The sequence below is a fragment of the Molossus molossus genome, unplaced genomic scaffold (genome assembly GCF_014108415.1).
Source record: "Molossus molossus isolate mMolMol1 unplaced genomic scaffold, mMolMol1.p scaffold_m16_p_5, whole genome shotgun sequence".
Taxonomy (NCBI): Eukaryota; Metazoa; Chordata; class Mammalia; order Chiroptera; family Molossidae; genus Molossus; species Molossus molossus.
Window position 1 is genome coordinate 83,383,496 of NW_023425388.1, and position 14,642 is coordinate 83,398,137.

At 40.6% G+C, this 14,642-nt stretch overlaps 1 protein-coding gene across 10 annotated transcripts in view; it reads right to left on the reverse strand.

The window, feature by feature from the left end:
* The window catches only part of NXPE3 (neurexophilin and PC-esterase domain family member 3), a 58,313-nt gene that overhangs the window by 3,604 nt on the left and 40,067 nt on the right, over window positions 1–14,642 (reverse strand). For all 10 annotated transcript variants that reach the window (XM_036243822.1, XM_036243821.1, XM_036243818.1 and 7 more), the window contains 2 exons: window positions 13,224–13,297; window positions 1,019–1,225 (listed from right to left, as the gene is read on the reverse strand). In XM_036243822.1, the coding sequence (XP_036099715.1) occupies window positions 1,019–1,225; window positions 13,224–13,297 (281 nt within the window). The remainder of the gene's footprint in view (window positions 1–1,018; window positions 1,226–13,223; window positions 13,298–14,642) is intronic.

Consider the following 14,642-nt stretch of genomic DNA (forward strand, 5'->3'; position numbering starts at 1 on the left):
TAAAGGTTACACTCACCCCACCCTGCAGTCCCAGGCTCCTCTTCTCGAGTTTCCTAATTCACGACTGCTTAGCACTTACCCCATTTAAACTGAATAAAAACTCAATCTATCATTCGTTCTTTTGATTAAGATCAAGCACCAATACAAAGCTTTATCAGGTGAAAATCTCTGCAAAGTGTATGGTGGAAAACTATCAAGACAACATGATCATTGCTATCAAAGGAAATACCAAACTACATCATTAGAATTAAGAACCAAGCAAATTCTGGAAGGCCCTGCCTGGTCAACATCAACTCACGCCTAGCACCATGTCATGTGAAGCTCTTGATTTTTAGTTCATGTTTTAATGACTAGAACTGTCTCTTTCAATAAAAAAAAAGCAAAACAAAAACTGGAATTAACTTTTCACTCTTTGGGGTCATATCTATTTCCTCCTTTCCTTCTAAAAATTAAATCTGAAGCCCTTTTGAGAAGTAAATGTCTTACCCTGGCCAGTTTGGCTCAGCAGTTAAGAGTGTCGGCCCAAGGACCAAAGGGTTGCCGGTTTGATTCCAGTCAAGGGCACTTACCTCAATTGTGGTTCAGTCCCCAGCCCTGGTAGGGGTCATGTGGAAGGCAACTGATTGATGTGTCCCTCTAAAGTCAATGTTTCTCTCTCTCTCTTCCTGTCTCTCTCTTCCTCACTCCCTTCCTCCCACTCTATCTGAAGATAAATGGAAAAATATCCTCCGGTGAGGATTAAAAAAAAAAAAAGAAGGAAATATCCTGTCCAGGGTCACACAGCTAATCAGTGGTATAAACTTCAACAAGAACCCAGTACTTCCGTCGATACATCACAGCCCCACCACTGATCAAGAACTGTCCACACGTCTTTCCCGGGTTAGGATGCCTCTTTAGTCTGACAGAGAACTACTTTTTCACTTGATGCCTTTCTTCAGGCACCCAAGTGAATCTGCTTCTAGCAAAGCTGAACTGTGCATGATTGAAAGATTTATGAAACAAAAAGCAAAGTACCAACCTGGAACAAATGTAGTTAGGTATTCAAACCATTGCCTGATTGTTGAGTCACCAAATAAATATACCACTTTTCTTTGTAAGCATTCTGTAATGCTGTCAGGGTCATTAAATTGGCGAATCTTAAAGTTTCTAGGCCTCCACTGATCTTTGTAATAATACCCGGAAGGAAAAGTTCCTGCGCCTTGATATAGTTCTAGTTTGTTAGTTTCTAAAAAGAAAAAGAAAAAAATTAGATAGATGTTCTGAAATTCTCCTCCAACAAAACATGCATGAAAAATGATCTAAGAAACACAATTATGCCCTAGTATTTGTTAGCCTGATAGCATATGGGTAACATTACCTGCCACACATCTCAAAGAAATCCCAGACTTTCCCCTTGTTACAAAAGGTTCTCCTTTGAACAAAAGTGGAAAGATCTAAAATGGTGTGAGGGTGCTGGTGGACAGAAGTGGAAAAGGGGACTTTTTTTTAGCATCCCCTCTGATTATGCATGTTTTTATCAAAGCCGAAAATAAAGGCAGGCAAAGACCAGTATGTAGATCTAAGCACTGTCCATCACACTCCAGAATAGGAGAAGAGTTTCTCATCCAAATGCCTATAAGGCAAGTAACAACTTAAATTCATATTTTACATATGCATATTTTACATATGCACTGTTGCTCAGCCCATTAAAAGGAAAGTTTTAACCCATGGATCCTACAATCAAATATTAATTCAGGAAACCACCAGAGAACCAAAACAATGACACACAATCTAAATAATCATTCCCTGCAACACAAAAGATTCAGAAGGTCTTTATGCACAATGAACAATATTAAAAATACACAGGCAGTGAGTATTCATGATTGTAGCCTAGCAGAGCCAAGACACCTCTCAGAGAAAGAATCAACATCCTTCTGCCGCAATATCTCCCTTGGAAAATGTCACTGTGGAGACAACATGCTTTAAAACAAACAGACAGCAATGGTTAGTATTTCTTACAAGTTTACTTTGCACCCAGACACTGTTGTAAGCAATTAAACATATGATCTCATAAGATGCTCATGGTAGGTCCTATGATTATCCCTACCTTTCAGAAGAGTTAAACTACATGACCTATGCCCCAGAGCTAGTAAGGAGCAAAGCCTGGAACTGATGACCCGAGCAGGCGGGCCCCAAAGCCCATGATCTTAACCACTGTGCTACATCACATCTCAAAATTAGATGTCTGAAGTCCTGGCTGAGTGGCTCAGTTGGTTGAAGTGTTGTCCCGTACACCAAAAGGTTTTGAGTTTGATTCCTGGTCAGGGTACATACCTAGATTGCAGGTTTGGTCCTGGTCAGGACACGTACGGGACATTGATCTTTCACATCGATGTCTCTCTCTCTCTCTCTCTCTCTCTCTCTCTCACTCTCTCAGATCAACAAAACATATTTTTAGGTAAGGATGAAAAATAATTAGATGTTTGTAGATGTTAGCCATTTTCCTTTTGGCTTTTTCTTGATGTTGTACATGTATTCATTTCTAACATTTATTCAAATCCACAATCTTCAGAAAACCACTGATAATTCTGTATCACTCCTTATATACCCCAAAGTTCAAACCTTGATCATAATCCAGTAATTCTATAGTCTCACTTGTTGAACCACAATCCAAAATCCAAATGCTTATACGATTCACAAGTTTTGGTCCTGTTTGTGACTAGTTTCACCTAATTTGATTTCTTGATATTATCTGTATCACTCAAAATTATTTTGGTTGTACTCTCTTCAAGAAAGATGCCGTTTGACTGATGGTGCATATTTAATTCTTTTTCCTAAGACATCTGCTAATTTTTTTAAAAATTTTATTTTAGAGAGGAGGAGTGGGGAGAGAGAAAGACACACACACACACACACACACACACACATCTGAGAGAGAGAGAGAGAGAGAGAGAGAGAGACATCAATCTGTTGCCTCCTGCTGGTGCCTCGACAGTGGAACAAACCACAACCTGGGTATGTGTCCAGACCGAAGATCGAACCTACAACTTTTTGGTACACGTGACAACACTCCAACCAACTGAGCCACATTGAGCAGGACATTTTTTTTTCTTTTAAATCCTCACCCATGTTTCCAGTAATTTTAGAGAGAAATATCGATGTGAGAAATATCAATTGGTTGCCACCCATAGGTGCCCCGACTGAGAATCAAACCCACAACCGTTTGGTGTACGGTACAACACTACAATCAACTTAGAGCCTAAATTAAAAAGTAAACAGCTTTAGCCCTGGCCGGTTTGGCTCAGCGGTTAGAGCATCCGCCTGCGGTCCGGAGAGACCCGGGTTCGGTTCCCGCTAAGGGCATGTACCTCGGTTGCAGTTTGTCCCCGGCCCTGGTTGGTCATGCGGGTGGCAGCCACTCGATGTGTCCCTTCCACATCGATGTTTCCCTCTCTCTCTCTTCCTCTCTCTCCCTCCCGCTCTATCTGTACAAAAAAGTGGAAAAATGTCCTCGGGTGAGGATAAAAAAAAAAAAAAAAAAAGTAAACAGCTTTAGTAAAAGTTTTATTTGGCAAATGTGATCACCAAAATAAATAAATGAATAAATAAATGGGAGGTTGGGTGTATTCTGTTGTTGTTATTACCAGAAATTTAGTTGCTGGAGAGGCCTGTGAATCCAGTGCTGTGGAAGTTTACGTATCCGAGTTGAGTTCTCATTCAGAACAATCCCTGTTGTTCTGTGTCTTCTAACACAGACAGTGGTAGAGGGGGTCTAAGGAAGAGTGGCCAGATACACTTGACTGGGCTCCATCCAGATATCCATGATTTCCTGACCCATTTGTAGTCCTAAGATTTTTCAAATGGTGGGACTTTGAATGAAAGATAAAGTATAGCAACTGCCAGACCTTGGTAGGTACCTAAGTATTTACTGAATGAGTGAAAGAATGAATGAATGAATAGAATGGAGGGATAAAGATGAATCAGGCTGCTGGCTAAAGAAGAAATACCCTTCATTCTCTTCATTCAAATATTTATTTGGCTTATTAAAAAACAACCAATGGCCCTGGCTGGTTTGGCTCAGTGGTTAGAGTGTCGGCCTGCGGTCCAGAGAGAGCCGGGTTCAGTTCCCGCTAAGGGCACGTACCTTGGTTGCAGTTTGTCCCCAGCCCTGGTTGACTTGTGCAGGTGGCAACCACTCAATGTGTCCCTTTCGCGTCGATGTTTCTCTCTCTCTCTCTCTCCCCCTCCACTCTATCTGAACAAAATATGGAAAAATGTCCTCGGGTGAGGATAAAAAAAAAACAAAAAACAACAGCCAATGGAGCCCTGGCCAGTTTGGCTCAGCGGTTAGAGCATCAACCCACGGACCAAAGAGTCTTGGGTTCGATTCCTTACCTCGGTTGTGGTTTGTCCCCAGCCCTGGTTGGGGTCACGCGGGAGGCAACCAATCGATGTGTCTCTCTCACATTGATGTTTCCCTCTCTCTGTCTCCCCCCTCCCCCTTTCACTCTAGAGATAAATGAAAAAAATATCCTAGGGTGAGGATTAAAAAATAAATAAATTAATTAATTAATTAAAAACGACCAATGGACACAGACAATAGTTTGGGGAAAGCAGAGGGGTGGGTGCAGGGAGGAGGGGATCAATGAGGGAAAAAATGGGGGACATCTGTAATACCTTCAACAATAAAGATTAAAAAAAAAAAGTTTCTCAACATGTACCAAATGTGGCTTTTCCATGTTAGCACACCTTGCCCAAAGCTTACTCAGTTATACTGGCAGGTCAAGGCTGCACAGGTCAGCGAGCTCCAGAGACAGCTAGGGCCCATGAAAACATTTGCTAGGATGGGAATTAAAAGGGATTTTTAAATTACAATTTTAATCAAGGTTAACTCTGTAGACTAGGCTATTCTGTGTCAAATACATGTTATAAAGAAAAGCGTATATCACACAGGAAACAATTACCATTTCTATTCAAATGTTAATTATATTTACTACCAGAGTTAAGACAAGCAAAGAAAATCAGTTACTGAACCTGACATTAATTTTTTCAACTTGCAGCTCTAAATAACAGAACCTATTTTTAAAGTGAAATAAATGTGCCTATACTGCCCCCCTATGGTCAGCTGGGACAAAAACACATCCTGACATGATTTTAATAAAGTCGAAGGTTGTTTAAAAAGTCAGCGTTTCGCCCTGGCCAGTTTGGCTCAGCGGTTAGAGCGTCGGCCTGCGGTCCGGAGAGACCCGGGTTCGGTTCCCGCTAAGGGCACGTACTTCGGTTGCAGTTTGTCCCCGGCCCTGGTTGGTTGTGCGGGTGGCAGCCACTCGATGTGTCCCTTCACATCGATGTTTCTCTCTCTCTCCCTTCCTCTCCCTCCCTCCCACTCTATCTGTATAAAAAGAAAATGGAAAAATATCCTCGGGTGAGGATAAAAAAAAAAAGTCAGCGTTTCTTGGAACTCAGAATGCATTTCATGTAACATAACTGAGATATGAAAGCCTCTTAAACCAATAATATAACCCCTAGTGTACTACACATGTTGAGAAACTTTAAATTTAAAAATAAAAATGAGTTACTACTTAATTTTATGGTTGTCATGAATATAGTCGGTGAAGAAATTTACACAGAGGTGCTTGGAAAGGCAGACATGAAGATCTTTGTGCAAAACAAAAGGGATAGTTTTGATTATTCACAAGCAAGGTCCCTGCTTCTCTAAAAGTGTCCTGACCGCACGGCTTACATTTTCCTCCGAAAGGTGTCATCCCATGTCACTGATTAGCCATAATGAGGGCTATTTCAGCCACAAATGCGACAAAATGAGAGAGTAAAAAGCAAAGATATAAGTTTCCCTAAGTTTTCTAGAAAGAGCTGGAGAGAGATACAGTGTGAATTAAGGATGGGGTATATGTACGTGCACATGTGTACACACATCCCTTAATTTTATGACCTGGAATTATCCATACAAGTAAGAAGAGTAAAACGCAGGCCAAAGGGGAGTGCATGGTTCATGACAGAGAAGAAACAGAGTCAAGTGATCCCTTGACCAGGGGGCACAATGAGCACAAGAAGGCTTGGGTGCCACCGCAGGGGGAAAGGAACGAGGAGTGTGTGTCAAGCTTTAGCACACCCAGTCAAGTGCTGGGATCTGAGAAGGTCCTAGTACAAGTAATCAGAATAGCCTGAATTTGAATTTACCCTTGAATTCCCCCTACAAAGCCTTTTTCTTTATATTTCAGTCCCCTAAAAGCTAAGCATGTTACAGAGGAAAGCTAGAAATGCTCGAAAGGAGGAAATACCTGCATATTCAGAGAATGTTGAAAGGGACCTCAGAAAACAGCTAGTACACATACCTCTTAAACTTTTTTTTTTTCCCTCACCCGAGGATATTTTTCCATTTTTTGTACAGATAGAGTGGGAGGGAGAGAGAGGAAGAAACATCGACGTGAAGGGACACATCGAGTGGCTGCCACCCGCACGACCAACCAGGGCCGGGGACAAACTGCAACCGAAGTACGTGCCCTTAGCGGGAACCGAACCCGGGTCTCTCCATACCGCAGGCCGACGCTCTAACCGCTGAGCCAAACCGGCCAGGGCTCACATACCTCTTAAAGGTGAAGAAAGCAGGTCACAGTTGCCCAAGTGTCTGGGACAAGTAGAGGTGGTGCTGTTTACAAAGGCATACGTTGTATTTATTACTGATGCAGTTGTGGAAGTAGGCTTCCTTCCCCCAAATAGCTTGTTAGTTGGATTTTATATGTAGAACATGAGCCCTTTGATTTTCTAAGTTAATTGGACCTGCACGCTTTTTCATAATCTATAAAGTGAGTACGTTCCCAATTATTTTAAATAGTTGTGAAAATTCAATCCTATAATAGTGTGAAAGCACCTTTTCTAATAGTAAGGGGCTGCACTGCAATGTGGGAAATATTCTCTATGTTCTAAACAATCTATATCTTGTTAGCGTTCTATTGCTGTGTAACACAGCAGCACCAATTTCGTGGTTTAAAAACAAGGGCATTTATTACCGCACAGTTCTGCAGGTCAAGAGCGTGGGGTGTGGCATGGCTGGGTTCTCTGCTCAGTCTCACGGTTTGAGATCAGGATGTCAGCCAGGCTGTTTCTTTTGGAAGCCTCTGGAGAAGAAGCTCATTCATGTTGGCCTAATTCAGTTCTTTGTGGTTACGAGGAACTTACTTTCCTTGTGACTGAATTTCTCCTGTCTTTGTCAGCCAAGGAATGCCCTTCGCTCCTAGCAGCTGCCCACTGTCCCTGCCACATGGCCACCTTCATCTTTAAGGCCAGCAGCCAAGACTCTCCCTCACATGGAAGCCTCACACTTTCAGTCTTTCTTCTGGAAGAAACTGGTCCCAGTTTAGGGCTTATGTGATTAGGTCAGACCTACCTAGCGTAATCTTTTTAAGTCAATTTTGTCCTATCATTGAATTAATTAATAATTAATTAATAAGGGCATGGATGACCTGGAGTCACCTCCAAATTTGGCCTATCCCAGTTATAAAGATATGTACAAATGTAAAACTATATGATCTGTGTGCTCCATTATATATAAGATATATTTCAATAGATAAAGAAAAACAGTAAAGAGCTATATAAAGATGCTACTATTTATTCTGTTACTATTAGATATAGTCCTATCCTAAACTGTCAGTAAGCTCTCCAAAAACTATGAACTCCAGATTACTTGTTGATGAAGTTAGAAGCCATCAAGGTCCCTAAGCCATGAGGCTATGATAGTCTAAGAACCTCAGGACGATGCTTATAAAAATTCAACAGCAGCCTGGCTGTTGTGGCTCAGTGGCTGAGTGTTGACCCATGCACCAAGAGGTCACCAGTTTGATTCCTGGTCAGGGTACATGCCCAGGTTGTGGACCCAATCTCCAGTGGGGGGCAAGCAGGAGGCGGTCAATCGATGTTCTCTCTCATCGATGTTTCTATCTCTTTCTCCCTCTCCCTTCCTCTCTCTCTGAAATCAATAAAAATAAATAAAAATTAAAAAAAAAATTCCACAGGAATTGTGACACTGGGAAAGCGTGTCAGAACCAGGCACTTGTCCTTGATAAGCAGCCTCGTCTAATTAAAAGTGGTGCTGCTTTGCTTCTGACTGGAGTTACACCGAGGAGGTAGTAACACTAACAATCTCAAACAATCCACCAGACTCTAAATATACACCTTAGAATAAGTTTACCTTGTAGGAAAATAATTTAACTAAAACATAAATAACAAAATTTCATAGGGGGAAAATCCCTCCAAAATATAGGATTCATAGTGAAATAATAAAAGGAAAAAGACTATGATCTCTTCCAAAGCCAGGACCCAAACTCAAAATCAGTAATCCCTGGGCCACGACCGGGGTGTCGGCAGAGCAACGCTCTATCTGGAGGATGTAGGGAAGAATTCTGTGCTTGCCTTTTCTAGAGCTGTATTCTCTAGTTCCCAGCCCCTTTCTCCATTTTTAAAGCCAGCCACATGCACCTTCAAATCTCCCTCTGCTTCCCTCTTCAAAGACACTTGTGATTACAATTTAGGGCTCCCTCAGATAATCCAGGTAATCTCTCTTCCTCTCAAAACCCTTAACTTCATCACATATACAAAGTTTATTTTGCCATATAAGGTGACATCTGAAAATCTGAAGGATTGGGATCTGGGGGTGGGGGGGCATTGTTCAGCCTATCAGTATCAAAGTATCTCCCCAGAATACTGAGTAAAACACAAAAATACAAATAATAAGTTTTAAATATATATAAATAAAAATAATAAGTTTACAGTGACAAACTCTGACAGACATCACTTTAACCAGATGATCAAGATTCGCATCATTACTAATACAAATCAATGTTATATACCAAGATTAACATTGTTAGTAATGCATATCGACATCATGTAATCCCTTAAAAGGACACGACATTATTTCTTTGCTACTCCTTCCAAAAATGCATAAGCTCATTCTAATCATACAAAAATATTAGACAAATACCACATGATCTCACTTATTTGTGGAATATAATGAACAAGGTGGGCTGATGAACAAAATAGACCGAAAGACATAGAAAGGAGTATGGTTCAGACTGACAAACCTCAGGGTAAGGGGGCGGATGAATGAGATGAACCAAGGAACTTATATGCATGTGTGCATAACCAATGGACATAGACAACGATGCTAGGGGGGTGGGGAGGGCAGGATGGGGAGGAGGGGATCTAGTGGGGGAAAAAGGAGAAACATCTGTAACAAAAATAAATTAATAAAAAATTAGACAAAAATTAGACAAACCCAATAATAAAAAAATTAGACAAACCCAAAGTTACAAATATTCTAAAAAATATCTAACCAATGCTCTTCGAAAGGGTCAAGGTCATGGAAGATAATGAAAGATTGAGGAACTATCACAGAGGGAAGATAAGGAAACGTGGTGACTAAATGAAATGTGGAATCCTGCACTGGATTCTGGGACAGAAATAGAACATCAGTGAAAAACTGATGAAATCCAAATTAATTCTATAGCTTAGTTAGTAATATTGTACTGATGTTAAATTCTTAGTTTTGGTAAGAGTTCTGTGGTTACTTAAGATGTAAGCACAAGTGAAGCTGGGTAAAAGCTATATGGGAACTCTACTATTTCTGCAATCTTGAGTCTAAAATTATCTGAAAACAAAAACCTTGAAAGAGAGTGAAAGAACAAGGGAGGGAGAAAGGGAAGGGATAAGTAGTTTGTTCAGGATCTTTGAGCACCCCTTGCTAGGGGTACTTATATCAACAGGGTGAACTTCAGGGAAGTTCTGGCAAGCTAGATGGACTTCTTTTTGTTGTTGTTGTTTGTTTTTAACAGTAGTTTATTTTTAAAAAGAAGACAATAGTGTGCCAGAATCTTATCATTATAAAGTAACTTTTGTTGTTAAATGGAAAAAAGGCCTTAAATCAAATTTAATTTATAGTTTCTCTTTGTAAAGCAGAACATTCAGAACAGAAGAAACTTTGAACTCTGTTGTCGAACAAACATGTATCTATTACCTTTCATATGTTTCTCATAATCTTTTTAACCATCCCAGACAATTGTCAAAACTATTTATATTTAAACAGGCTTTTGCTTCCTCCTAGCTTGAGTTCTTCATCTATATGATCCTAACATAAAATGTCGAATTTGTGACATCAAAATCCGATCAAGGGCAACCATTTTTTATGTGGTCAGTTTTGACTCTAGTGTCACTCTAAGAATGGAGAAAAATTGAAGGTAAAGATGTTTGTGTAAATTATTCAGAATAAAAGTTATCCTCATAGCAATAGAAATAATAGCTAACAGCTCCTTCTTTATTATAGTCTTCAGTTTCTACATGCATAAAAGTAATTAGCACCATCACTTTTTTTAAGATCATATTCCTAACCAAACGCAAATATATGCAACTTGTATGAAAATCACCATACAACCACCACCATGCAGTGGCCCCATTTAATCTTATTAAATATTAATGGTTGTGGGAGACAGTGAGAGGCCAGAAAGGAGGCGAGTTGGTCACATCTTCCAGGGCTCTGAACCACATTTTTGGCATCCAGTCAACACCAGCGTCAGGCTGATGAAATGAAACCAGCACTCCCCGGGACTCTCCGATACAATGTCATATCTGCCACTCGCCAGGGGTTACTGCCTTCTGACCCCATTGTCAACGGAAGTCTGAGTGAGGCTCACATCCAAAAAGAAGGCGGTGCTGATGGCAGCAGGAGAGGGGAAAGTTCAGGCAGCGTCTAGATGGACTTCTTTAATATTACAGAGGGATGAGCAAAAGTAGGTTTACAGTTGTGAGTATGCGAAACACATAGTTTATTCTTGTATTATTATTTATTAATTATTATACTATTTATTTGTGTTATCTGTCTTCCTCGTATTATAATTATTGCTATTATTTCATATCCTTGCTTATGATTTATCTTTTAGGTAATGACGGTTGGTAACTTAACCTACTTTTGTCCAGCCCTGCACAGCAACTGCCCTTTCCTTCCCACTGTGTACAGTACCTACTCCAAGGCGGTTTTCTTAACGCCGGGCTCTTCTGCTCCTACTGACTCATGGTTGCTTTCTTCCTCTAAAAATCCAAAGCCTCACTGGTTGCTGAATCTGCCTTCTCTCTAAACACAACTGTACACTGTAAACCTGCAACCACTTTCTGGCTGAAACTCAAGATCTGTCAGGTGCAAGTAAACCATCCAAAGCTCTTCACACTGACCATCTCACTGGACGCCCACAGACAACACGAGGAAGGCAGGCAGACCACAGGGTCTGTGGGAGGGGACAGATGCAGTGGTGGGGTAGGCCTCTGGAGGCATCAAAGATGAGGAGTGTGAGGGGCACAGTACTTCTGGGGGATTGTGGGTCGGGTAATAAAAGTTAAGTAATCGCCATTAATTATGTTTCACATGTGTATCTTCTACAATTCGTAACTCACTGGGTTCAAGTAAATCAAATACAGCTCTTCATTGGGAAAAGACTGGGATTTCTTGGGGCACGTAGGACTGGGACCAGAGGTACAGACTGGCAGTGTTCTGCCTGCGTCTGGGGCACAAGTTTTATTTACCCCACACAGTATTTTAAAAGTTCTGAATTGGATGTCAATGTTTTGAAATCTGGAGATACCACATTTTAAAATTCTGGTTTTCCATGGAAAAAAAATCTATAGATCTGGTCAAACTGGGTCTACATTTCTGCATGGCAACAATGCAGCAAGAACTGAGAAGAAGCTGCCCCTTCAGACGGTCTCTGCTCTTCGGTTCCTTTCCCACCGTTCACACAAGGCATGAACATGGCAACACCCACCCTGCTGGATTCAAGTGCATTGTATACCTAGTCCCTGTAGCCTTAGAGTTTGCAATACCTGCCCTGTGTGATACTACACATTTAGCTGCTTTCAACAGCTAAAAGGACATTGCTTCCACCTGTACTTGATCTTAACCAAAAGGCCAAGAAGCAATTGCCTGTTATTTACAAAAGCCTAATAATGTTCATCCTTTCTTTATACTAAGTCACTACAGCTTATTATACCTACTCTTCAAGAACATAACACATACATTTACTCTTCTGAACATCATTCTTTTATTTTTAACACTATCCTAACCACCTGGAAGGTTTGTTGAAATACAGATTACTGTGCCCACCCGTTTCTGAAATCTGAGGCAGGACCAGAGAATTTGCAGTTCTAGCAAGTCCCTTGGTAATGCTGATGCTGCCAGTCCAGAGACTACACTTTGAGAACAACTTCCTTTCACTAACCCAGACTTTTTTATTTAAAACATCTCTATGATTATGCTAAGCGAATAAGCCAATCAGAGAAAGACAAATACCACATGATCTCATATTTGTGGAATATAATACACAGAAAAAGCTGATGAACAAAACAGACACAGAGACATAGAAAGGAGTATGGTTCAGACAAACCTCAGCGGAGAAGGGCAGTCGGGGGGTGATGAGATAAACCAGAGAGTTTATATGCATGTATGCATGCCTAATGGACTTAGACAACAATGCTTGGCAGGGGGCGGGATGGGGAAGAGGGTGTCTATGGGGAAAAAGGAGAAACATCTGTAACACAAATAAAAATAAAATTTCTATGACAATTTTACACTCATTTCTTGAATATATCTAGGGCAGTGACATCCAACAGCACTTTCTGCAATGACATATACATTCTTTACAAAATACTATCTAACGTGATAGCCACTAGCCACATGTGGCTATTGAGCATTTATGATTCAAGTATTGAATTTTTGAAAGAACTAATGGACACAGACAACAGTGTGGTGAGTGTGGCGAGGAGGGTGGTAGGTGGAGGTAGGAGAGGGTATAGGAGGAATAAATGGTGGTGGAAAAAATAAAATTAAATAAAAATTAAATTTAAATAGTTTTTAATTTAATTTAATTAATTTAAATTTAAATCGTCACATGTGGCTAATACCTACCATAATGGACATAATAGTTCTGAAGGCTCCTGAGGAGCCAAAGAGAGAAGGGAGTGAGGGAAAAAGACAATATTTACATGAGCATAAACAGCAAAAGCCAAGATTATGCACATAAGGTCTAACTGATTTATTTTAATTTAACAGCTCTTTCAGTATTTTCAATTGTCTCAGAAGTAACCATGTCACATTAAAGGGGGAAAAAGTGTTTTGTAACATCAGTGAAACTACAGAGCCTCAACCCACTTAGCAAGAAAAACAAGTCATGGAGCTCATTTCTTTTTACCTTTTATTGTCCTGGGGATTACAGTCACCCAATCAGGTCCACTGGAGTTGATGGGCATTTTGATATTGACACCACTTTAGGAGGAATAAAAAGAGTACAGACTTAGATTCAGGAATACTTACTTTCCAATATGTATCTTTACTTACAAATAAAAATGAATATGATTTCACAGAGCCTCATAAAAATGAAATATTCTCACAAATATTAATCATTAATAACTAGGTCTCTTGAAATAAGCAGGTCATATAATCTGAATAGAAATTAAATACATTAATTTTTCACTGCTTAGCTCTTAACCCAAACTCCCAAATTGACGAATTCCGATTTGAATTGCTTACTCCCTTGGACTTGGAGAACGGCTCACACTGATGAGAGTATCTGTTTAGTCACTACCCAGTTTTCAGGCTGCAAGTCTATGCAGCATTAAGCCATGGGTGTCAGATTCCTCAGGCCTTGCCCAGAACTGGGATGAGTCCACCTGCAGGCACTGGACCCAGACGAGTGTTCATGCAGGACTTTGTTCATCATCGCTGTGGCTCTTTAGAGTCTGTTCCCCTTACTAAATTATAAACTCCTGGAAGACTCGGATTGTGTCTCCTTCACCCTTCGTCTTCACTGCTTACTATTACCAGCACAGGTCTTGAACTAGAGTCTGGGCTTGGAAAATCTTTGATAGAGGGCTGTGTGAAAAGTGGGAAAGACTGAAGCCCAAGAGAAAAATAACGAAAACCTGGTAAACTACTCCAGAAACTGGGTCACAATAATTAGGCCTCTGAGATTTAGACTAAAAACAAATAAAAAAATAAAATGTTAACTTTCCAAACTCTTTTTTTGTTGTTATTGTTAATCCTCACCTGAGGATATTTTTTCCATTGATTTTTAGAGACAATGAAAGGGAGGGAGGGAGGGAGGGAAACATGGATGTGAGAGAGACACATCAACTGTTGTCTCCTGCATGTACCCTGACCAGTGCCAGGGATCAAACCTGTAACCAGGTACTGCCCTTGACTAGGAATCGAACCCGTGACCCTTCTGTGTTTGGGCCGACACTCTAACCACTCAGGCACACCAGCCAAGGCTAACTTTCCAAACTCTTGATATGAGAACTTGCAGCCATGCTTTTTTGTTTCATCAAAAGTCAATTCAAACGAGATCTCTGCTTAAATAATTCTTTTGTTTGTTTGTTGTTTTAGTTTTTTATCCTCACCCAAGGACATTTTTGCATTTATCTTCAGATAGAGCAGAAGGGAGGAAGAGAGAGAGAAACATCCATGTGAGAGAGACACACCGAGTAGTTGTCACCCACACGACCCCAACTGGGGCTGGGGACACACTGTAACCAAGGTATGTGCCCTTAGTGGGAACCAAATCCAGGACTCTCCAGTCCGTGGGCTGATGCTCTAACCATTGAGCCAAACC